This window comes from Mustela nivalis, assembly GCF_964662115.1.
Source record: "Mustela nivalis genome assembly, chromosome: X".
Lineage (NCBI taxonomy): Eukaryota > Metazoa > Chordata > Mammalia > Carnivora > Mustelidae > Mustela > Mustela nivalis.
This window is the reverse complement of record NC_139040.1, coordinates 91,591,020-91,615,326: the sequence shown is the minus strand read 5'-3', so window position 1 is coordinate 91,615,326 and position 24,307 is coordinate 91,591,020. Positions and strand designations below refer to the sequence as shown.

At 51.7% G+C, this 24,307-nt stretch overlaps 1 protein-coding gene and 1 pseudogene across 7 annotated transcripts; both read right to left on the bottom strand.

The window, feature by feature from the left end:
• Positions 1-206: 206 nt before the first annotated feature.
• On the bottom strand, positions 207-23,955 carry GRIPAP1 (GRIP1 associated protein 1). Of its 6 annotated transcripts, none has more exons than XM_082717963.1 (26): positions 23,851-23,954; positions 21,711-21,777; positions 21,531-21,592; positions 20,334-20,360; positions 19,427-19,534; positions 14,400-14,550; positions 13,387-13,571; positions 13,143-13,190; positions 12,422-12,453; positions 12,273-12,320; positions 12,029-12,128; positions 10,400-10,477; positions 10,107-10,199; positions 8,992-9,126; positions 8,099-8,194; positions 7,640-7,852; positions 7,396-7,509; positions 6,323-6,400; positions 6,128-6,223; positions 5,938-5,994; positions 5,751-5,850; positions 3,904-4,034; positions 2,439-2,609; positions 2,228-2,321; positions 1,344-1,498; positions 207-429 (listed from the first exon to the last, which is right to left on the bottom strand). In XM_082717963.1, exons 1-26 carry the CDS (start codon positions 23,890-23,892, stop codon positions 337-339), a joined length of 2,574 nt encoding a protein of 857 aa, XP_082574089.1. In that variant the 5' UTR covers positions 23,893-23,954; the 3' UTR covers positions 207-336. The 6 variants fall into 6 exon arrangements, with proteins under 6 accessions (XP_082574089.1, XP_082574090.1, XP_082574091.1 ...); XM_082717964.1 differs by having other exon boundaries at positions 2,439-2,561; XM_082717965.1 differs by having other exon boundaries at positions 1,344-1,480; positions 2,439-2,561.
• Positions 15,280-16,761, bottom strand: LOC309856674 (cytochrome c oxidase subunit 7A2, mitochondrial pseudogene; annotated as a pseudogene). Its single transcript has one exon. The product of its transcript is annotated as a cytochrome c oxidase subunit 7A2, mitochondrial pseudogene (transcript).
• Positions 23,956-24,307: the final 352 nt, after the last annotated feature.

Below are 24,307 nucleotides of genomic sequence, written 5' to 3'. Positions count from 1 at the left end.
CAAAGTAGCCAGGCTTCCAGACATAAATTAAAAAATAAAATAAAATAAAAAAGAGTTGGTCTCTGGGGAGGGAGAACTCATGCAGAGGTGAAGGCAAAGGCCTCTGGGAGCCAGGGCCAAGAAAGATGAGAAATCCCTGCCCCTCCCTTCAGGATCCCCACTCCCCGAGGGCTTCTGCCCTAAAACAGGGTCACTAACACCAACCATCAAGCCTCCAGCCCCTTTAATGTGCAGTCTCCCAACCTATTTGATTTTGGCCCCATTTTCCCACCAGAGCCCAAGGGCAAGTTGTCTTGGGAGGGGGGAGGGGAGGGAGCAGCTGCAGCCTGCAGGTCTTTAGCTGGCTTCTCCTGGTTCTAGGTCTGGGTCAGGGGACCCCACGCACTCCTTGCTGAGCCGCACAATCTCCTGGGAGAGAACTTCGATGTCCTAAGAAACAAAAGAGCCATCAGGGGCCAGGGTAAAGAGCCGGGGAAGCTCCCTCAGCAAACCTGGGATGTCCTCCTTCCCACCTCATTAATCAAAGCCCTTCTATGTCTAGCCTGGCACAGGAAGGTATTTGGAGAGACTCAGAGCCCCAGCAGTGGGCTGGGCTTGGAAAAGATGTGTGTGTCAGGGGTGGTGGTGGGCGGGGGTAGGGAGCCTCCCCGGGGAGGGGGACCCAGGGATACGGATATGGGAGCAAATCACAGATCGCCCACTGGTGTGGTACAGCCGGAGGAAACCACCTTTCCCTTGCCACTGGCTTTTCTACTAAACGGTGAGCTCCCTTCTCAGAGCAGGGGCTGGGTCTGCATCCTTTCTGACTCCCTCAGAAATGGGGGAAATATTTGGGGGGGCAGGATGGGCAAGAAGATGTATGGGGTGATCCATGGTAGGCAAACGGGTGGGCTAAGGGACGGTTCAGAGGATGGATGGAGGACAACAGGTAGGCGGGCGGGTCACTAGGCAGGTGGGTAAAAGATAAGACAAGGGGTGACTGATGAGTAAATGTGAGAGAGAGGAAGTATGTCAGGAAATGGGAGGAAAGACACGGTGCAGGTGAGTAGATGGGCAAGTAGGGCGGGTTGAGGGGGGAGCTGGATGAAGTGTGTAGGAACAGATGAGCAGGTGGGTGCAAGGACAGAGGGGAGAGTAAAAGGCGCAAGGAAGAGTAGGTGAGCCGACTGACTAGAGGGTGGGGAGGTGAGGATGGTCAGTGAATGAGGTGGGGGTGGGGTGGGGTCTGGGCACCTGCAGATGACCGGGTGGGAGTGGGGGGTGGACAGGGGGATGGGACGGGGGCCAGCTGTGTGGCATGGGAGGCAGGCAGCTACGCAAACAGATGGGGAGGCCACACTCGCCTTATGCAAGTGCATGTTCTTGGTGAGCTGCTCCTCCAGCATGTTCTGGAGCTTCTTGTTCATTTCCCGAAGGTTCTCGTCACCTGGCTTCACGAGGTCTCTCAGGACGCTGCCCAGCCCACTGCGGTCCGTGTGGCCTGCCGCCACAGACACATCTGCAAGGGCCCAGGCTGAGAAACCCCCCTCGGCAGAGCCAGAGGAGAGATGAAAGAGAGAGGGCAGAGAAGCGGGAAACAGAGAAGGGGGCAAAAAGTAGTCGGGAGAAGCTGAGTGAGATGGGGGAGGAGGCTCGGCCGTGTGAAACCTGGCCATCACTTCCTGGCTGTGCAGCCCTGAGAAATGGGGATAATAACCACCTTGGGGAGCTGGCAAGAGGCCTCTGACTGCATGTGTAGCACAGACACACAGTGCTCGGCCTGCGTCAGTCCATGTTCTTCTGACTAAAAAGGGAAAAATGGGGCTAGGAGAAGGTGTGATAGAAGCAGAAGAAACAAAGATGGGAGGGGTGGGGGGAAAGAGGCTAGAAAGTGGGAGAGGAAGAGCTAAGAATCCCTGAAGGGGTACATATGTAGATGAGAAACTTCCAAAACAGACACAGTCCAGACAGGCAGTAGGAGCAGTGAGAGGAGATGAAGGGTACAGCAGACAGAAGAGATGGGGAGAGAGAAGGGAGAGAGAGGGGACAGAGAACCACACTGGAGAAAGGAGAGTGAAGCGATGACAAAGGCTCAGACAGAAGGGAAGAGCAGTGGGACCTGCTCTCCCCTCCAGCAGCTGTGATCTTGTCAGTACCTTTGCTGAGTCGTGAGAGGAGAGGAGACAGTGGGGAAGGAGGCGGCAGGTCAGAGACTGGATGGGGGTAAGGCCGGGGAGGAGGCACTGACCGATCCGGCTATCCATGACATAGGTCTCAATGATGGCGCTCTTCCGACAAAGGTCCTCCGCCATGGAGGCACTGCTCACCTCCAGGTGCTTCACCTGCGGGCCAGCCCAGAATGTTCGCACATTGTAAGGGGCCCAGCCACACATCCACCCCCCCCGCCCCAGCCTCCCAGCCAATGGTGTGCCAAGTGAGGACAAGGAGGCAGAAGGCACCTTCTCCTCCAGCATCCATTTCTCCTGCTGCGTCTCTGCCAGGCGCTGAAAGAGCTCAGCCACTTCCTCATCGGACAACTCGGCTGGCCGTGGAGGCTGGGCCTGAGGGCTGCTGGATAAGGACTGCGGGGAAGAGGAGGGGAGAGGCCAGCCCAGGTTCAGCACTGTCACCTGTCCCAGAGAGGATCATGGGCAATGGGGGAATCGGGCAGGGGGAGGGGCGGTGGGAGTGGAGCACCCACGGGGACTCTGGATCTCCCTTGGTCAAAGGGGGGATACAGGAACCACCACATCATCTCCTTATTGAGAGGATGAAGGGAGAGTCCGTAGCAAACATGGGCTCATTTCCAGATGACCGGAAAACTAGAGGGCAGAGGAATAAGCTCAATGATACTACTAGGAAGCCAGTAGGAGAACCCAAAAGGTGGGACACTTTCTGCGGGTAACCTGGCTGGTTTTTTCTACAGGTTGGTGTCATGAAAACAAACAAAAGAACCCAAAAAACAACGGACCACACTAGACTCAAGAGACTCAAGAGATGTAAAGGACAGAAAGCAACCAGATGCAACGTGATCTGAAACTGAGCGCTGGTTTTCAATAAAACCAGCAGTCGCTATTTGGGGGCCAACCAGGGAAATCTGATTAAGGTCAAACTACTAGATGAACATTTACAAGATCAGGAGGATAAAAAGCATCTGGACAAAAACAGGTTCTTTATAATCTCATTTAGGTTTAAGAAAGAGAGGGACGCCTGGGTGGCTCAGTCGGTTAAGCATCTGATTCTTGGTTTCAGCTCAGGACATGATCTCAGGGTCATGAGATCAAGCCCCGCATCGAGCTCAGAGCTCAGCATGGAGTCTCCTTGAGATTCTCTCTCTCTCCCTCTCCCTCTGCTCCTACCCCCATTTGTTTGGTCTCTTTCTCTCTAAAATAAATATATTTTTTTAAAAGAGCAAGATCTAGAAGGGTGTGAACCGAGGGTTTATAGTGGTGATCTCTGGATGGTTAAGATGTAGTTGCTTTGGATTTAAAATAAAATCTTTGCTTCTGTGTGTTTTTAAAAATTTTCTACATAGCCCACATACTACTTATGGAATAATAACAGATGATTTCCAAATAGAAGCAGCCAGCCGGGAAGCTGACACAACAGACAACAGTAACGAGTGATGATCATGAGTTAGGAAAAAGGACCTCCTACCTGGGTGAGGTACTTGCTAGGAGTGACATATTTTATGACACTGGGAAAGGTGGAATTAGCTCACAGTTGAGGGAACAGAGAATAAGAGAATAATTAGCCCATCCCACATTTGGCAATCTGAATTCGAGTTGGCGAGCTTAGAGAAAAGTTGGTAAGAAAATGTGTGTGCTGGGCCAACAAAGGTAGATGGCTGCAGGGGAGGGCAAAAAGAGGGCCCCAGAATTGGGGTGGGAGAAGTGGGGCTGTCGGCTCTTCTTTGCCTCTTACCCTGGCTGGAACAGTTGAGCTTTCCTTCTCCCGCAAAATCTCCCGGTAGCTAAAGGAGGAGACGCTACTGCTGTCCCCAGTCTGGGTACGGCTTGGCGAGTTCATCTCTGAGAGAACCAGCTCCTCGAGGCCTTGGGCAGAGAGGGAAGAGAAACCTGAGTTCCAATCCCCCAGGGTCCCAGGGCAGCAACTGGCAGGAAGAGGCAGAAATTGATTTGACAGAGATGGAAAAGAGGCGATGTTAACACTCGGGCACAGGAAAGGTGGAGGCAGAGAGTTTAACAGGGAGAGGCAGAAATGGAAAGAGGAGCTGACTCTCTGGGCAAACACACATGCCAGAAGAGAAAAAAAAGTGATGAGGCTAGGAGAAAGTGGGTAGTGTGGACACGTCCGGGCATAAAGGGATATCCGCACTTGGACTTGGCGTGTGCACAAAGGGGACCCACAGCTGGGGAGAGCATGGGGCAACGCCCACACGCAGAGAGAAAACCCAACAGGCAGTGAGCCACAGCAGAGAGGCCAACAGAGATGGGGCATAAAGATACAAGTCAGCAGAGACAAGGCAGGGGAAAGATGGAGACAGACATGTAACCACGACCCTAAATCCTCATTTCATCTAATGGACAAGGACAATGTATGGCACCACCATTGGAAGCTGCTTGATTCATATATTAATCTGTAGCAAAACAGAAACTAAACCCCTCTACAAAGAGAGGTCATGGGTGCCTGGGTGGCTTAGTTGCTTACACATCTGCCTTCGGGTCAGGTCGTGATCCCAGAATCCTGGGATCGAGCCCTGCACTGGCCTCCCTGCTAAGCTGACAGTCTGCTTCTTCCTCTACCCCCCCCCCCCGCTCATGTTCTCTCTCTCAAATAAATAAATAAAATCTTTAAAAAAAAGGTTACTTCAGGAGACAGAATGCCTCAGGGAGAGAGAGATTGGGTGAGAGATAGATCCATTTTTGCCATGTCACTTAAAGCAGGCCCACTGAGCTTGGGCCTCTGCTCCTGCAGCTGCTTCTACATATCAGGGATGGGGGCTGACGTCCCTCCCCCCAAAGGTCTCCAGCAAGAGCCAGTGGCTGCAGGGGGGAAAGGGAGCAAGTTTTCTCTGAGCCTGTGATATGGGAGATGCACCAGAGCCCTAACCACTGCATCCTATCTATTTATTTAAACATATTTATAGGCCATCTCCTTCTTAAAAAAAAAAAAAAAAAGTCCAAAGCAACTCAAGGTTTCCAGTTGCATCTTCTGCCCAAAGTGGCAGAAAGAACATGGATTTAAGCCACATAGTGAGAAAGCCGCAGTGTTGCTGTCTGAATGCAAGTCTGTCTCCCTCACTCAACCCCGGGCTCCCGGAGGACAGAGCTTTGGGGGGTTTCCTATCGAGGACCCTGGACATGAGCATGTGGGCTCAGTCCACATTTACAGAATGAGAGAATGGATACAGGAGATTTAGAGATACCAAGTGAGGTGTGGGGATGTGTATGAGAGGGTTGTGGGGATCCAGACAGAGAGAGAGGAGAGAGAGAGAGAGAGAGTTAAAGGGACAGAGAAGAAAAAAAGCAGCAGGAGAACAAGGAGAGAAAGCAGGGAGAGAAAGACGGAGACAGAGAGAAATGGCACAAAGTAGTACAGAAAGACCAAGAGGAGAGACAGAAAGAGGTAACGCAGAGAGCAAGAGAAACAGAGGAGAGACAGATAGACTGAATGACCAGGTTCAAGGTGGACAGCAAGCACGGAAGAGCCTGGTGGAGCGAGGTGCAGCAAGTAGCCCTGGCCCTGGAGACCTCCCCTGCACCCTGTCCCCCAAGCACCCCGGCACTCCCTGCCCTCCCGGTCCACACCAGAGCGGCTCTTGCTGTTGGTAAGGATGTCCTGCAGCCGCTCCTGCAGCTTATCAGCCCTTTTCCGCTCCAGGTGCAGCTGCCGCTTGAGGTCCTTGAGCTGTGGGGAAGAGAGAAGGGAAGAGGCAGGCTGAGGCCCAGTGGTCCCACGAGCAGGGGCCTGTGCCTGGCCATCTCCCCATCATACCGCAGCACTGCCCTTCTTCTCCAGGATCCGCTGCCCGTCCACCGTGTCCTTCACCTCCTGTGGGGTGGAGAAAGCACGGCTGGTGACAGCCAGAAAGGCTGGATGCGGTGCCTTCCCTCCCTGCCCCAGGTCTCTGTGCTGAGGCCCAGGGTGTGTCAGGGACAGTGTGGGGGGGCAGGGGACAAGGGACCTGTTTCAGGTTGCTGATGGTCTTCAGGTGGCAGTCCCTCTCCTCCTGGGCCTGCTGGAGCTGATCCCGCACCCCCTGCAGCTCCTCCTCCTTGCTCTGCAAACCAGGGGGCAGCTCAGACCTCTGCCTGGGCAGCCTCCATCCTCCCTCCAGGGCCCGCCCCGGGAGAGAGGGACGCCGGCGGGCCACAGGCACCTTCAGCTCGCCAGCATGCTGCTCCCGGCACTGCTTGAGGGTTTCCTCTTGCTCCTGCTGCTGCTGCTGCAGGGATTCCTATGAGACAAGGGTCGGGTCCAGCCATGCCCCCCGACGTCTCTGGGACGCTGTGGCCCGTGAGGGGTGTGATGGCCAGTGTCTGCAGGCAGGCAGGAGCCACTCCTGCGGGGATACCGCACGCCCTCAGGCGGGTCACACACTGGGCACGTCTAGGGCTATGCTGTCTGCGCCACAGACCAACATGTGCGCCTCATTTGATTTGATTTCACAAAACACACGACACTTGCTGTGCAACAAGAATGTTGTAGGGGTTTCACGTCCATGGACTCTGTTTATATAATCTCCCCGTAATACCCACGTGGCCGGTACTATCATTATTCCTTTTTTTTTTTTTTAAACTACTGATGAAGCACAAAGGCCCCAGGCCAGGTGAGCTGCCCACAAGGAGCAAGTGGCCCACCCAGGACTTGAGCCCACACAAGCAGCCGTCTCCAGCCCCCGCGCTCCTCACTACTGCACGCCACTTCCCCTTGGGTTTTTTTTTTTTCTTGACAGACAGAAATCACAAGTAGGCAGAGAGGCAGGCAGAGAGAGAGGGGGAAGCAGGCTCCCGCTGAGCAGAGAGCCCGATGCGGGGCTCGATCCCAGGACCCTGGGATCATGACCTGAGCCGAAGGCAGAGGCTTTAACCCACTGAGCCACCCAGGCGCACCCCCCCTTGGGTTTTATGAAGAGTTCTCCCCCACGATGGCAGTAAAAGTCCTTGTTCGCATAAAATCAGGATATTACAGTAATTTCCTAACAGAAGCGGGTTTGGAAGGAAGGGATGCCTTTTCAAATCTGCACATGTGGCCTTCTGCCTCCCTGGTGGCCATCCCCTGATCCCCTCTGGAATGCTGCCATGGAGCCGGCGGGACTGCGGGGCTAGACAAGTCCAGAGCACTTCAGAAAGTTCCGGGGCTTGACCAATCCCGCTCCCCTGGTGTGGCATGGGTGTCCCCTACCCTGCACCGACCCCCCAGCCCTCTGGGCCTCATCAGCCACCAACTCACCTCGGCCTCCTTCAAGCGTCGTTCAAACCAGCCCTTGGCTCCATCCATAGAATGTACCTGAGCTTGAAGTTCTTCCACGGTCTGCTGGAGATTCTCCAGTTCTCGAGTTCGGGCCTGGGAGAGGGGAGACTGTCAGGGCAAGGTGGGCAGACGAGGGGGGCCCCGTATCACCCCCAAAGCCATCAGCGATGCTGTGCTCCCTGAGTTTTGAGACACAGAAGGACCTCGCCATCCACCCACCCACCTTCTCCTCACGGATCTGCCCACGGAGCTCCTCCTCCTGCCGCTTCTTGTCTTCATGCAGCTCTCGGAGCTCCCGCTCGTAGCGCGCACGCACCCCCAGCACCTCCTTCTCATGCCTCAGTCGGACCGCGCCCAGCTCTTCCTTATGCTGGGACTTCTCCTGCAGCGTCTCCATCGCCAGCTCGTCCAGCATGGCCTTCCGCTTTTCGGCACTCTGGAGGCAGGGTGATGCCCGTCAGCCTCCTCCCTCCACGTTAGCTGGGGCCCCCCACCCTCTCCCCAGACCCAGCAAAAGAGCCCAATTCAGCCTCCTCCCCATTCCCACAGACCAAGCTAAGTCACTCACCTATCCTCATGGCACTGGTCACTTTCTATCCCTTGTTCCCAGGCGTTGGCCCGCGCCACCCGTTCCCTCCCCATAGACCAGGGCCAAACCTTTCCACCTTGCAGAGCTGCCCACCTTCCGAGCCTCCTGCAGCTCATGGGTCAATTGCTCCTTCTCCTGCCCGATTTCTTGAAGTTGCTCCAGGAGCCGACTATTGGCCCGCAGTGACTCCTAATGATAGGACCAAAGAGAGGAGTCTGACAAAGAGCCCCCAGCAGATGATCATTGCCCAGGACACCTCTGGTGGACGGGTTTCCCTTAACCCCAGTAAAGTTGGTATTGTTCTCTCCATTGCTAGATGAGAAACATGGCAGACACTGCTCATGGCATCTGTTTCGTGTGTTCTGCCCCCTGCCCTGCCCCGGTCCCTAGCGATAGATTCTGTAGTCGGACTGTCGAGCTGACTTTGCCCTGCCTCCTTGCAGTGAGGCATGGCCTCACTGATTAATTTCCATATGCGGAAGTGGTAAGCATGAGGTAGGTTATACTCATAAAGGAAAGGGGCATCCTGGCCCTTTCGCTCTTCCCTCCTTCCTTCCACATGGAAAGCAAACATGATGAAGTGGGGGCCTGGGCAAGTGTCTCAGCTATCAAGACAGAAGTCTTTCATTGAAGGTGGCGATGTAGAAGGAACCTGTGTCACTGGTCGTGGCGCAGCCATTGTTCTCTCCCTAGACAGCCCACCTGGACTCTTCCATGAGGGAGAACTAGCTTTCTATCTGATTTAAGCCACTATGATTCCAGTTGCTACCATGGGCTCAGAATGGCTATCCTGTCTAACTGAAGATGCTCAGTGTCAGCGAAGGAGAGCGACGCAGTCTAGGACACAAGGTGCTAGTGAGTTAGGAGACCAGACCGGAACCCAGATCCTCTCGACTCCAGTCTTCCCCAACCTGTGCCTCATGGAGGGCTCCCCCGAGCGCACAAGAGGGAACTGGGAGAAGCCAGGTCAAGGCCAGAGATGTCACCTGCAGTTGGGAGTTGAGGTCATCCTTCTGTCCCATGAGGTCCTCGTACTCAGTCTGCCGCTGCTGCAAATCAGCCGCCAGACCGGCATTCTCATCCCGGAGTGTATTGAGTTCTTGGGTCTTTGCTGTTTGGATCTGGGATGAATGGGGGTGAGGGGAAGCAGAGTGAAAAGGGCCCCCCAGGGGCCAGCCACAGGGTTTGAGCCTACCAGTTCTGGGGAGAAAAGGAGGGAGGCAGGAAGAGAGCCAGGAGGAAAGAGAAAGAATTTCAAAGGGAAAAAGAGATCAACGGGGGGGGGGGGGATAAAGTAGTCTAGTCACACAGCAGAATAGTAAACAGAGATGAAAGAACAGACCAGTGCTACATATGGATGAGCCTCACAGGAAAGAAGCCAGGCACGAAAATGGGCATCTGATTCCACTACATGAAGTTAAAGAACAAGTAAAACTAATCTATGTCACTAGAGGTTGGTGGAGTGATTATTTCTGGGGAAGTATCGATTGGGAAGGAGTAAAAGGGGCCTTCTGGGGACTGCTGAAAACACTCTACATCTTGATCTGGGTGGTAGTCACATGGAGACAGACTGCCAGACAGATAGGATTCATCAAATGTACATGTAAGGTTAGTACACATCTTATACTTTACAGGAGAGATACTAGAAAATGCAAGAGAAGCAGGGGTGAGTGGCCAGAGAGAAGAGGGGTGTAAGCCATCAGAAAGAGAAGCTGAGAGGGGCGACTGGGTGGCTCAATGGATTAAGCATCTGACTCTTGATTTTGGCTCAGGTCATGATCTCAGGGTTGTGAGATTGAGCCCCGAATCATCAGGCTCCGGGCTGGGCATGGAGCCTGCTTAAGATTCTCTGTCTCTCTCTTTGCCTCTGCCTCCTGACCCACTCCCTGCTGCTCCTCCAGTTCTCACTCTCAATCTCTCTCCCTAAAAGGAAGGAAGGAAGGAAGGAAGGAAGGAAGGAAGGAAGGAAGGAGCAAAGGATTAAGCAGAAACAGACGCAGGAGAATGGCACGAGATCCAAACGGCCCTGCCCTAATGTGGATCAGAAGCAGGAGACAGGAAGCTGGAGAGGGTCCAGCAAGGGCTCCCAGGTATCCTCTACCTGCTCCAGGGCAGCTAGGCTGGTCCTCAAGGCGCTGTTCTCAGCCAAAAGTCCTTCCACTTGTTCCTGTGCATCTGCACTCTGGATGGACACCTGGCCCCACCCCCACACCAGGTGAGAGTGGGTCCAGAATGGTGGGGGGGGAGGACCCACCCACGGCCAAGAAAGAAAACACCCACGGGCACACGTACCACGAACCAGGGGGAAACAGAACCCCTGGGGCCTTCCCTGCTTGTGTAAAACATGTGGTGCCCCGCCCCCCTATCTCCCAGATGCTGCCCCGTAGCACGTACCTGATCCTGTAGGGCTCGAAGAGCTGCTGCATGCTCCAGGCGCTCCCCCTGCCGCTGATCTCTCAGTTCTGCCAAGCTCTGTAGGGACCAGGTCAGGGGAGCCCATTCCAGACCTCAGCCTCCCCTGATGTGCTTATAACCACACAGACCCCCCTCTCTGGCCACCTGACAGCATATCCCCAGCACGTGAGGGTCCCAGACTACCCAGCCATCAGACTTAGGCTCACCTAAATTTGTAGTAATTACCCTCAGGGGCCTCAGATCCCATATCCCAGGTCTAAGAATCTTAGAAGAACACCTAGGCTTTGGGGGAGTTCAATCTCACCCCACCCCCTTCCATAAGAGGTCTCACTCTCACCCAGATTCTAGCTCAGATGCCCTAGGATTCTCGGACAAACTTAGCCCGCAGGAACTACAGCTTCACCCAGATCACTCTTGACCCCAACACCCAGAGGTTTTAGACACACTCCAGCCCTGTGTCTCTAGCTCCTGAGAGTCTCAGGGTCTGCCCAAACTCATAGCCCCAAACACTAGAGGTCTCAAACCCATAGAGTCTCCTAGTTTCCACCTCCTGGTGAGGTCTGACCGACCACCCCCCTCCACCAGCTACTTCTGTCCTAGTTTCTAGGGATCTTCAGACCCAGGTAACTAAAGACCCAGCCTTAACCAGACTTCTGTCCCCAGCTCTTAGGGACCTTAGAACCACAAACCACCATGTCCCTTAATCTGTGAGATCTCAGACTCACCTGCTCTAGGGGGAAGCCTGGAGGCTTAGAAGTCCTCTAGCCCCTAACCCTTGGGACCCTGAGACCCACCAAAAATTTTGTTTCAGTCTCTGGATGTCTTAGACTCACCAACGTTTTTTATCCACAGCTTCCAGAGGTCTCAGGACCACTCAGCCCAAGTGATCCCACTTACCTGTTGTCTCAGCCCTCCAAACCAGCCCCCAGCCCCTGAGGGCCTCAAATATAGTCAGCCTCTAGGCCTATCTGTCTACCCTTGAAAGTCTTGTATCTATCCAGCTCCTACAGGTCTCAAAGTCCCCAACCTCCAGGGAGTTTCGGCTCATTCCAGCTCCTGGCCCCAGTCCCTGGTGACCACAGATTTCTCCAGACTCCTGCCTCCAATCCCGCAGAGTTTCTGATTCATCTGAACTTTGGCACACCCCCCCCAAGTCCTTAGACCCCTGAGATCTCTGATTCTTTTCTTTTTTTTTTTTTTTAAAGATTTTATTTATTTATTTGACAGACAGAGATCACAAGTAGGCAGAGAGGCAGGCAGAGAGAGAGAGAGGAGGAGGAAGCAGGCTCTCTGCTCTGCAGAGCAGAGAGCCCGATGCGGGACTCAATCCCAGGACCCCGAGATCATGACCTGAGCCGCAGGCAGAGGCCCTAACCCACTGAGCCACCCAGGCGCCCGAGACCTCTGATTCAGGCAGACTCATAGGCCAACACCTAAGGCTCTCGGGGCTCCCTAGTTCCCATTTTCCTAGTTCCTGGGACCCATCCAGTCCCTATTATTTCCAACACAGGAACTACTGGATTCCCCAACTAGTCTCCACAGACCTTAGGGTTCTCTGGATCCCCAGCCCTGGCTTTTACCCCAGCACCCCCAAATCCAGCCGCTCACCTGATTGGCAGCCTCGAGTTCCTGCTGCAGCTTCTGGGTGCGAGCCAACTGGGCTTTGAGATCTGCTTCCTTCCTCTGCTGTAACTCCTCAATTTTATTCCTGGAGGGTAATGCGGGGGCGCTGATCTGACTGTTGACCATGGCCTGAGGCCCTATCTCCCACCTCTGCCCCTGTGGCCTTCAGGCAATCCTGCTGGGGGCACTGTCCCCACTGTCTGCCCATACGCCCACCCCTGCTAGTTACCGGCTGTCGTTGAATAGTGTCTCCTTTTCTGTCTGCAGACGGCAGAAACTGGACCCAGAGAGACATACATGGGTCAGTTCCACATGCTGGTCCCACACACCCGCTGGTCCTCCCAAACCCCTCTCCCCACCTCAGGAAAAAAAATTTACCTTTCTTGTTTCTTTTTCAGTTTCTCAGAGAGCTGGTTGGGGGGACAGGGGTGCAGACAATTGATAACATATTAGTAAAGACAAAAATAAATTTAGCATTTATAGACACTTCTCACTAAGTCCTTTTCGGAAGCTGGAAGTTACTTATGCTATCTTGTGGAATCCTTGAAATAGTCCTGAGAAGCGAGGATTACTGGTTTTATAAAAGGGGAAACGGAGTCTTGGGAGGGTTCAGTAATTGGGTTGTCCGGGTGGTCAATAGCAACAACATGATCTCCACCCAGTTCCCTTAGGCTCCAAAAGCCAGCATTTACACCCCCAACATATGGACTGACAGCCATGTTGTAGAATGGCTACAGCAGGAGGGCCTGGAAAGCAGGATCATGACTGCCAGCTTCATCACTTGGTCTTTAGTATCCAAGTTAAAAGCCAGCAGTCTATAAATGCTTGTATGCATGGACGGGTGAACAGGGAGAGCTGGGAGGACTCAGAAGGGAGGGATGGGGCTGGCCATCCATGAGACAGAGGAACCCCATTAGCCCTATTCTATACTGAAAGCAACTGTGAGACATAAATGTGTGTCTCTCCATTTCAGATGAGGAAACTCAGGCTTTGCGGGGGCGGGGGGGCGGTTACTCTGGTCCTTCTTCCCAGCCAGGAGAAGCATGGCAGGTGGGGAGTTGTAGGGGGACAAAGTCCAGGGAAAGCTCAGCAGCCCCACCTTAGCAAGTTCCTCCTGCAGCCTGGATGTTTCTGCCTGCTTCGAGCTCTGCAGGGGAAGGATGAGGGAGGGAGTTAATATGAGCAAGGGGGGAGGTAAGACCTGTGCCTTCCCCTGCCCTCCTGCCTCCCTAATCTGTCTGCCCACGAGTTGGTGACATCACAGACATCTCCGTGGGACCGCAGGCAGACCTAGGGCATCTGCCTGTGTCCTGGCACCCCAGCCCCAACAGACACAGAATCACCTCCAAGCCTTGCAGTTGCTCCCAGAGCAATCTCTTTTCTTCCTTCTCCATTTCCCATTTCAACTCCACTTCTGCCAGTGGCATGGGGACTGGGACAGTGGGGGCGGGGCCCCCTGGGGGGTCCCCTTGGCCCTCACTGGCAGCTTGGGCTCTCCCAGCCTCTTTCCCATAGCGTTCCTGCAGGGCTGGGGGGTAGAACAAAAACAGATGATGGAGGAGGTGTTCTCTGAAGACCCCTGCCATGCCACAAGCAGATGGAAGAGTTGGCCTTGGATCCCTCAGGCAGAAGAGACCCTGCCCCAAATGACCAAGTGCCTACAAAAACAAAGGTTCAGGTCCATCCACACTCCTCACAAATCTTTTAAGCTCTCCCATCCACTGAAACCCCATCCACAGTTTCCCCAAGCTCTACCCCCTAACCCCCAGGACCCACCCACAGCCCTCCAAGGTGATGATCACCACCCTCCACCCCTGCTACTTACAGCTGAATCCTGTAACCAACTAATCCTCAACCAAAGCTACAAAGCCTCCCTCCTGATCACCAAATCAGCACCTACCACACAGCAGGCCTCAGCTGCTCTCCAAACACCCCCACACTGGGACCCTTCCACACTCTACCAAGCTTCCTTTGAGCCTTCCTCCCAGACCACGGACAATCTGGGCTCAGAGTCTTCCGAAAGCTCCTTCACTCACTCTCTCCATTTAGCAAAGAGCTCCTTTCTGGTGTCCAATCTGCTAATCTGTAACATTCGCTAGGTACCAGGCACTGAACTCAACCCAGAAAGATACCACCTCATCTTAGCTCTACTTCAGTCTCCCACGTGGTGGACATCCCCACAAGCACCCTGGAGATGAGGAAGCTTTGACTCAGAGGTGAAATGGCTTGTCCAAAGTTATACGCTGGTTCATAGCCAGGCCCAGCTTGATTCTGAAACCTCTTCCCTTTCCCCAGCGGGAAAACACCCTACTCAATCCCCAAGGTCCCCACATCCCCAAGGAGGGCCTGCTTTCACCTGCCACATTTTTCTGCAAGGCCGTGTTCTCCGCCTGCAGTCTCAGCAGCTCGCCATCCACAAGACCCACAGCCTGGGCAGTGCCTGCCCTGGCAGCCCCATCCTTCAGTTGCTGGTTCTCCCGTTCCAGCTGCTCCATCTGGCTGCAGAGCTGAACAGGGGAGGAGTGAGGAAGCAGACAAGAAAAGAATCAGAACAATATTGGCTGCAATATACCTAGCGCTGGGCAGATGCACTTTACAGTTGGCATAATTACCATAATGCCCCTGCATTAGGTAGGGTGCCGTCGTAACTCATTATCCCCACTTCACAGATAAGGACACGGAGGCACAAATGTTAAATGACTTTGAATTCACCCATCTGTTAAGAGGCCAAGTCAGAAAGGGCAGAGGCCACTGATGGCAATTTTCTGCTTGCCCAATCGTAACCTTGCAGTCATAATTCAAGACCTCTGGCAGGCTCCATCTGGAAGCTGCTGGTCCAGGTTGTCAGCATCACAAATAGCCCCACTGCCAGACCCCTTCTGTGAGGGTGGGTCTGTGTCTGGGAGCCTAGGCACAGTCAGCTTCCCGGGCATGTCCAAGGCCGGCACTAGCCACAGCTCCTCATCGTCAGCCCTTGTCCTTGGAGAAACATGCAAAGCGAATAAAACTAGGCCAGCCCCTTGCTCAACTCCTGGCTAAAAGAGTTCTATAGGGGTCCAGACAAGATCCTTCGTCCCCAGGGCACCTGGGTGGCTCAGTCAGTCAAGCATCTGCCTTCGGCTCAGGTCATGATCTCAGTAGAGCTAAGATGAGGTGGTATCTTTCTGGGTTGAGTTCAGTGCCTGGTACCTAGCGAATGTTACAGATTAGCAGATAGAGCCCAAAATCGGACTTCCTGCTCAGAGGGAGCCTGCTTCTCCCTCTCCCCTTGCCTGCCGCTTCCCCTGCTTGTGCTTTCTCTCCCTGTCAAATAAATAAATAAAATCTTTTTTAAAAAACAAGATCCTTTGTCCCTATTTTCAGATGAGAATACTGAGGCTCACAGAGAATTTTTATTCTCTTGCCTGGGATATTTTCTACCTAGAACACTATTCCTTTCATCTAGTTCTTCACATGACTGGCTCCTTTGCAACCTTCAGTGCTCTATTCAAATGTCACCCTTTAAGTGGTATTCCCCCAACACAAATTCCGAAACTCTCCAGCACAGCGCTGTTCATTTCTTTCTTACCTAGTACTAATCGTGATTAAATTGACCTAGTATGTTCTTTTTTTTTTTTCCATGGTAAAGACTGCTTTATTGGTGGCAGTTAGTATAAGTCAATAAGTATTGATCCCCAAAGAACTCATTTATCAGATACTGGTCCATAGAGAGCTGAACGAAACTGAACCAACTGCCTGCTGAGATGATAAACTGAAGTCAATCCTGCTTCTTGGGAAATGAAGCCATAGCTAGCTGATATATGGCATATGCTGTTCCACCAACTGTAAGCATCATAGTAGCTCTAGACAGGAGGGCTTCAGCTACTCCACCCTTTAGATGCAGTGGAATTCCATTATCCTCCCGAAATAGCCTTTGTTTCTCTGGAACTTTATTTTCAAACTGCCTGTGTGAAGCAGTCTGATGAAGAGCCAGCAGATTCCGCAGCATCTTGGCTCAGTTAATACCCACCTCAACAACCAACCACCAAGAACAAAACTCCCCACCTGACCTAGGATGTTCTTAATTTCGTAAAACTGGGCAAATGTTTGGATTCTAAATTGTGATTGATGATTACACTTTATTTTGTAACACAGGGTCACAAGCACAGATCCTGAAATTAGCCTGCTTGGATGTGAACTTCTACTCTGCCATTTTTTAGCCACGTGTCCTTGACACAAATGGCTTCACCTCTCTGGGGCTTGGTTTTCCTCATTTGCTTAGTAGGGATCTTAATAATATATCGTTGGCCCATTTTAAGAATAAATGAGTGAGGGGTGCCTCGGTGGCTCAGTTGTTAACTGTTTGCCTTCGGCTCAGGTCATGATCCCAGGATCCTGGGATCGAGCCCCACATCAGGCTCCCTGCTTAGCGGGGAGCCTGCTTCTCCCTTTCCCTCTGCTGCTCCCCTGCTTGTGTTCCCTCTCTTGCTGTGTCTCTGTCAAATAAATAAAGTCTTAAAAAAAAAAAGAATAAATGACTGAATAACATAAAGCACATCGAACAGGACTGGACATGCAGTAAGCACTACCTAACTGTCAGTTACCTATACTAGTATTATTTTTAATTTTTATTTTATTTAAGATTTTATTTTTAAGTAAACTCTATACCCAACACGGGGTTTGAATTCACAACCCTGAGATAAAGAGTCACACACTCTTTCAACTGAGCCAGCCAAGCGCCACTATTATCATTTTTTTTAAAGATTTTTATTTTATTTATTTGACAGAGAGAGATCACAGGTAGGCAGAGAGGCTGGCAGAGAGAGAGAGAGAGAGAGAGAGGGAAGCAGGCTCCCTGCCGAGCAGAGAGCCCGATGCGGGACTCGATCCCAGGACCCTGAGATCATGACCCGAGCTGAAGGCAGCGGCCTAACCCACTGAGCCACCCAGGTGCCCCCACTATTATCATTTTTAAAAACATTCTCTTTCTGGGGCACCTGAGTGGCTCAGTGGGTTAAAGCCTCTGCCTTTGGCTCAGGTCATAATCTCAGGGTCCTGGGATTGAGCCCAGCATCTGGCTCTCTGCTCAGCAGGGAACCTGCTTCCACCCTTCTCTCTCTGCCTGCCTCTCTGTCTACTTGTGATCTCTGACTGTCAAATAAATAAATAAAATCTTAAAAAAAAAAAGAAAACATTCTCTTTCTCCCCATCCCACATCCAGAAGGTAGGCTACCCAAGAGTGGGGGCCAGGTTGTGCTGCTTCCAACTATCTCCAGAATGCACAGCATGCTGGGGGTGCTCAATAACTATTTGTTGGAGGAAAAATGGAGCTGAAGTATCTTGTCAAGTAGGTGGTAGAGGCAGGCCTTAAACCCAGCTCTGTATGTGAGCACTACCAGTTCCTGGGGGAGGGAGAGGGGGGTGGGAAGGATATTCTACACTTGGTCCAGGGCAGGTGCTGAGAAACACAAGTTGGATTAATGGAAGAATGCCTGCCCCTGCCTCACCCTAAAGGGACCACGATACCACTGAGGCTGGAGGCAGGAAGCAGTGAGAAGTGAGGAAATGAGGTTGGCTATTATTTGAGCACCAGGGGTTCTGAACAGTCAGGGTCAAGGACCCACTCAGAGCTGCTACTTAAAGGAGTGATGTGATAACGTCTGCAGGTCAGGAGAACCTCTAGGGCATGGGCTGGTAGGAGAAACTAGAAGTGAAGAGACCAGCAAGAAGGCTATGGGAATAGGGCAGGTAAGTGGTAGTAAGGGCTGAGGTAGAGCACGGCCACAGGATGGCTCTAAGACTTTTAAATAGTCAAAAAATATTTTAGCGGGGGGGGGGGCGCCTGGGTGGCTCAGTGGGTTAAAGCCTCTGCCTTCGGCTCAGGTCATGATCCCAGAATCCTGGGATCAAGCCCCATATCGGGCTCTCTGCTCACCAGGGAGCCTGCTTCCTCCTCTCTCTCTCTGCCTGCCTCTCTGCCTACTTGTGATCTCTGTCTGTCAAATAAATAAATAAAAATTTAAAAAAAAATTAGTGGGAAAATCAGTCAGTAATAATACAATATTATCACTAGCTATCACCTTGGGCACCTGGGTAGCTCAGTTGGTTAAGTGTCTGCTTTTGGCTCAGTCATGATCCTGGGGTCCTGGGATCAAGTCCTACATTGGGGTCCCTGCTCTCCAGGGAGTCTGCTTCTCCCTCTGCCCCTCCTCCCACTCATTCTACCTCTTTCTCTCTCAAATAAATAAAATTTTTTAAAAAAGTAGCTAACACCTACATAACCAATACTATGTACAAGGCTGTCATAAGTCATTTACAGACACAAGTCCATTCAATCCTCACAAAAATCCCTACAAGGCAGGTGTTGTCATTATCATTTCTGATTTAAACATCTGGGAACCAAGAAGCAAACAGGTCAAGTGACTTGCTCAAGGTTACAGTTAACAAAAGGTAGAGCTAAGATTTTAATCTAGGCCTTACAGCTCTTAACTATTAGTTGGCAAATCATCTCTCCTGACATTGTACCTGCTTAAAGATTGTTTTCATATTTTGTTTTTTAAGGTCTTAAGAACTAGATTCTCACATGGAGTCCTGGAAATACCATTTTTGTTGCCATGAGAATTTGTTCCTTAAAACACACTAAAACCTTAGACACCTCTTCTTTTTTTTTTTTTTAAGATTATTTGTCAGAGAAAGAGAGCATAAACAGGGGGAGCGGCAGGCAGGGGAGGAGCAAGCTCCCTGCTGATCTAGGAGGCAGATGTTGGACCCAATCCCAGGACCCTGGGATCATGACCTGAGCTGAAAGCAGATGCTTAACCAAGTAAGCCACCCAGGTGTCCCCCTTAGAGCCTTCCTGACCATGGATACAGAAGATAGATAAGGAAACAAAAGCTAATATCTCTAACTCCCTAGTAGGTTTAGGAACAGGCAGAACACTAAAATCTGTGAGGAGATAGAATTATCCAACCTGGGATGAATTATCTAGAAGAAGTAGAACTCCAGGATCAGGTCAGATGAAGAGGAAGGAAGAGAAAAGGGATGCAGCTAAAACATTTTTCTATTTCATGCTAAGCATAAGGACTTTAACTAAGACCTTCTAGTAACCTGGAGCTCCCTAGCATCAGCTACCAAATATATACAAAGGGACTGGAAGCTTGAAGAAAAGGAGTGATTTGGTCTGGAACCAGCTGTCCTCAGGGCTTGCAGACTTTTAATCCCAGCACAGGGAGTGGCCCCATTTGTCAAAATCACTGCCCCCCAGTTCAGATCCAGGATCTGTTTCAGCACCATGGACAGTGATCCGGGGCCAGCCTCTGTCCAACCACCTTCAGCAGCCCTCCAGCTTCAGTCCAGGAGGCCCCTACCTGTCAGATCCCGCTCAGCTGTCCCCGGCACCAGTACCTTGCTGAACTCCGCCATAAGCGTGCTGTTCTGCAAACGAAAGTCCTCCTCCTGGCTGTGCAGCTTTGCCTGCAGCATTTCATTTTCACTCAGTAGCCCTTCGACTTCCTGCAGTGGCAGATATGGGCCAGGTCTCCAACAAGGGTAGAAAAGGACAGAGAGGTACGGCAAAGAAACAAAGAGGAAGAAAATGACGGGGGCGGGTGGGGGGAAATCATAGGATAAAGAGAATGACATAGGTGAAATCAGATACAGGGAAGGAGACAGACAGACAGGGGAGGGGAGAGAGGGATAGGGGAGGGGAGAGAGGGAGATGAGAGGAGAGAGTGGGAGGAAAGAGAATGGTAGATAGAATAGGTGAGAGAACAGGTAGAGAGATGGGGAAAAGAAGACAGATAGGGAAGGAGAGAGAGATGGAGAGGAAGAGAGAAAAAAGAAAAGGCAGGAAGAAAGAGATAGGCACAGAGAGATCAATGGGAGGGAGAATAGAAGCAAGAAAGGGGGTCAGGGAAAGAAATAAGGAAGCGACAAAGGAAAGGAGAGGGAGAAAGAAACAAGGAGTCAGATAGAGAGAGAAAGGGAAAGAAGAAAAGAGAAATGATGCCACAGGTAAGGGAGAGAAAAATGGAAGGTTGGGGAGAGAAGCAACAGTCAGAGAGGAACAGGAAGACAGGCAGAGAGAGACTCAGAGAGAAGGCCAGCCAGAGAGGGAGAAGGAATGATGGAGAGGTCCAGAGTGAGACAAACACAGGAAAATAAAGACAGACATACAAACATATGACAATGAGGCAGTCACAGATTCAAGTGCACACACAGAGAAAGAAAGGCCAATACCAGGAGATCTCAGCATACAGAAATATCACCCCTCGGTTTCCCAGACACACTCACTCACCCTGGGTCCCCTTACCTGAGCTTTCTTGCTCTTGCTCAGTGCCTAAAGGTAAGGGGGGTAGGAAGAGAGAGAAGGTGAATGGAGATGGACTCCCTCACTAGTTTATGGAGACACTGTGGCAAGTGTCAAGGGGAGATAATGATGACGGGTTGGGGGATGGGAGCATCTTCAATCACAGAACTTGCATGAAATTTGTAGTCCACAGGAATGATGGAGTGAGTGAGTGAAGGGCACCCCGCTCAAAAGCCTTCCTCTTAGCTCTTGAGAGTGTTCATGAGTCTTAGTATTTAACCCTTCAAGGGCTGGGTTTCCAGGCTCAAAAATTGTGGCTGCATTGCTACGTGGGTCCAAACATATCTACGTGGATCCCTCCCATGTACCATGAAAACTGCTGCTCCCTTGTTGGGCAGCTGAGGGCACTGCCACATTCTGCAATCAGCACCATACCAAAGAGAAGCCCAGCTTCCTGATTGCCAGATTTTCTGCATTACGTATGCTTTCGTCTAACAAATATTTATGGAGTACATAACATTGAGCTACATGTGGGGAAAGAGCAGTGAAGAAAAAGACTAAAGAGGGCCTTGAATATCTTGAGGGGCCATAACAGGTTATACACTATTTCATCTTCAGATGATCTGAGAGGTAGGTCTAGTCTTACATTACCAACAGGACCAGGACACAGATGGAAAGTGGGAGCACAAGGCAGGAGTGTGAGTGGAAGACAGAAGGCAGATTCAAGGCAGATTCACCTATGGATGTGACTATTTTGTTAGAAGTTAGTGAATGAGACTGAGTAATTGAAACCGTAAATTCATTAAGAGTAAATTAAGGGGCGCCTGGGTGGCTCAGTCGGTTAAACGTCTGCCTTTGGCTCAGGTCATGATCTCAGGGTCCTGGGATCGAGCCCCATATCAGGCTCCCTGCTTAGCGGGAAGCCTGTTTCTCCCTCTCCTATCCCCGTGCTTGTGTTCCTGCTCTCACTGTCTCAGTCAAATAAATATATAAATAAATAAAATATTTACAAAAAGAGCAAATTAATATTAATCAATAACTAAGCAGGATTAGACAAAATTAGCAAACTAAAGAGACTTCCATTAGAGTTTTTTGAATGACTGATGTTCGGCTTGGTTCCCTGTAGGTGCTCCCTGGATAGATGAATGAGTCAGATGGTTACAGGGAAGCATGGGTGGGTGAGTGGGTGGAGGGAGGTACCTTCTGAGCTTTGTTGAACTCCTTATCCAGGTAGGCGACCTTCTGTCGAAGACTGGTGAGCTCTGGTGTGGGGAAAGCAGGGAGTCTCAGCCTCAGTCAGTGGCAGGAAGTTGAAAGGTCTTCCTGTCAGGCCTCTGTCCCTCAAAGCCACCCCCACCTAATGAGACCCTCTTAGCTCACCAACGCCATTCTTGCGTAATTCATCTGAAAGCTGGTAATTATTTGTCCGGAGTTCCAGGAGCTGAGCCTTGGGGGAAGCAGAGAAAGGAAACAACTAGGTTAGGAATGCGCCCCTCATTTCACCATGAGGGAGCTAATCCCCTAAGCCCCACAGACCCTACTGCCCTCTCTATGCCTCTCTAGTCACTCCTTAAGACCTATGCATGCTACATCCTAAATGAGCCTCCAGCCCCTCAGCCCCTGTCCCACCTTCTCCAGCTCTACTTAGAACCACAGCCAGCCTCACTCTTGCATCCCTCTGCATTCAGGCCATAGGAAGAACACTGATGCAGTCAAGTTCTTGCTCATGCGTATCCCAGGGCTCCCCATGCCCACAGGATAAAGTTCTCCCCACTAATCCTGGCTGACTTCATCAGACACTAAACACTGGTCTATCTTTCTGTCATAGGAGAGTATTGTCTATCCGCCTGGCCAGACTTCTAGGGCCCTGAGCATAGGGGGCAGGGGCCTGTACTCCTCCCTCTTTTCAAGGGAAGAGGGCCTGGTATTCTCCTGTCCAACTTACACTAAGTTGGGAGCTGCCTGGGGTCCTCACCCCCAAGGCTCTTTAGAATTAACCCCTTTAAAGAATCAAGGGAAAATGAAGTATGGGCCACTCCAAACAGCATACCCCTTCCTAACAGCCCTGTAGGGCAGTGAGGCCGGTTCCTCCCAGACTTACTATCCCTTATGCCACCAGGATCTTTCCCTCCTCCCATGGCACCAGCCTTCACCCCCTGGTGGTCTGCTTAAGGTCAAAGGGCTTGGCCCCTACAGAGTCTTTCCTGCCCCTGTTACTCTACCAGATGCAATGATCTGTATTCCCCTGTCTTGATCCAGTTAGTACACCCTTGGCACCAACACAGAAGCCTTAACCGTCAGAGCCAAATGGTTTTCCCCTCACTCATGGCCTAATTAAATCAATCTTCCTCACTCAAGGGTTCCCCACACCCCTCAAGAACTCCCTAGTCACAATCCAACGGAATGGCCCTACATCCTTCAGGGTTTCTCCTCCACAAAACCTTGGGTAGGCCAACTGGATTACTCTTACTCACTTAGAATCTCCCCTCACAGTTACAGGTTGTAACTTCCCCTTTCACCCTCCCGGATCTCACCCTTTCACCCTAGGCATCCCTCACACAGGAACAACTGGTTTATCTCATTCAAGTATCAATGGATCACCTACCCTCAGAGTTCCCCTCTCCTCCCACAGGATCCTACTCAGGGCTTCCCCCCTTTCAGAGTCTCCCCAAACACAAAATCCAATGGTCTTCCCCAATAAGGAACTCTCTCAACAAGGGCCTACTTTTGCCTTGCATCCCAACTCAGAGTTGTCCACAAAAGAATTCGAGTGGTCAGGGTAACCAACTGGGGTACTTCTCCAAAGTCCAGTGATTTCCTCTCTGTGTGGTCCAAGCTATCACTCTTTAACCTTTTTTGGTCCTCTCTCCAATAGGAATTAATGGTATTATCCATTCTGCGTCCTCTTCACCCCAGGCTTAATGGGATCACCCCTAACCTAGATCCAAAGGTTGCGCCCCCTCTTAGGATCCACTACCAGCACCCACACAGGAACTCCACCCCCAGAACAATGACAACATGTGGGGTCTTTGCCCAATTCCCTGGCATAGTGGTATCTCCCACAAACATTTCCACCTTCCACCGGATAACGAATGGTACTGCCCTCTCAAGGGCTCCCCCCACCATGACGCAAATGACCCAATGCCTGTTTCCTTCCTCTCCAGACAAAATGGTTTCGCCCTCTCAGGATCTCCTCTCAAAAGCCAATGTTATCATCACCGACCCATGGTGTCCCCCGCACGGGCCAAAGGTCTCGTCTCCTCCAGGTGTGAGTGAGGTATCGCCCACTCTAGGACTCTCTCCTCCGCCCACAAAGCTAACAGACGCCAACCCCTCAGAACCCAACAGTATCTCCGAACCCAACAGTCTCGCCCCTCAGAGCCTCAGTTTCCCTTCCCCAGACCAACCGCCTAGACCCAAGGTCCACCATAACCAAACCCTTCTCAGAGCCGGTGCCACGACCTCTCTCTAGCCCGCCCCCCGTCGCCTAGCGCGGTGGTCTTTTCGCGGCGAGCGGCACCTGCATCCGCTGAAACTCCTCCTCAGACAGAGCTTGCGCCATGTTCCTCCCCCCCACCCCCCCCACAGCCTTCTGCGCAGATGCAGGTCGTCCCTCCTGTCAGTATTACGATCGGATCAAACCACTGGCCAGGAATGGAGGGGGAGGAGTCTACCCCGGAAGTTCAGTATTTTGGAGACGGAGAGAAGAGAGTGAAACTGACAGGTCAGGAGAACTGCAATTTAATGTTTTACCGCAAACTAGGTCGTCTGATTTGGCTTTTGAGGTCTCATAGACCACCCATTGTGATGCGACACTGTGGCATCCCTATGTCATCGGTGGACTCGTCGCTAGGGAAGGGTTTGCCGACAGAAAATCACCCTTCCGCCGTACTCCTTTAATGAGAATGGTTGACTTATAACCCCAGAAATGAAAGCGGAAGCTTTGCGCGCTAATATTGTTCCCGCCCTCCTCCGAG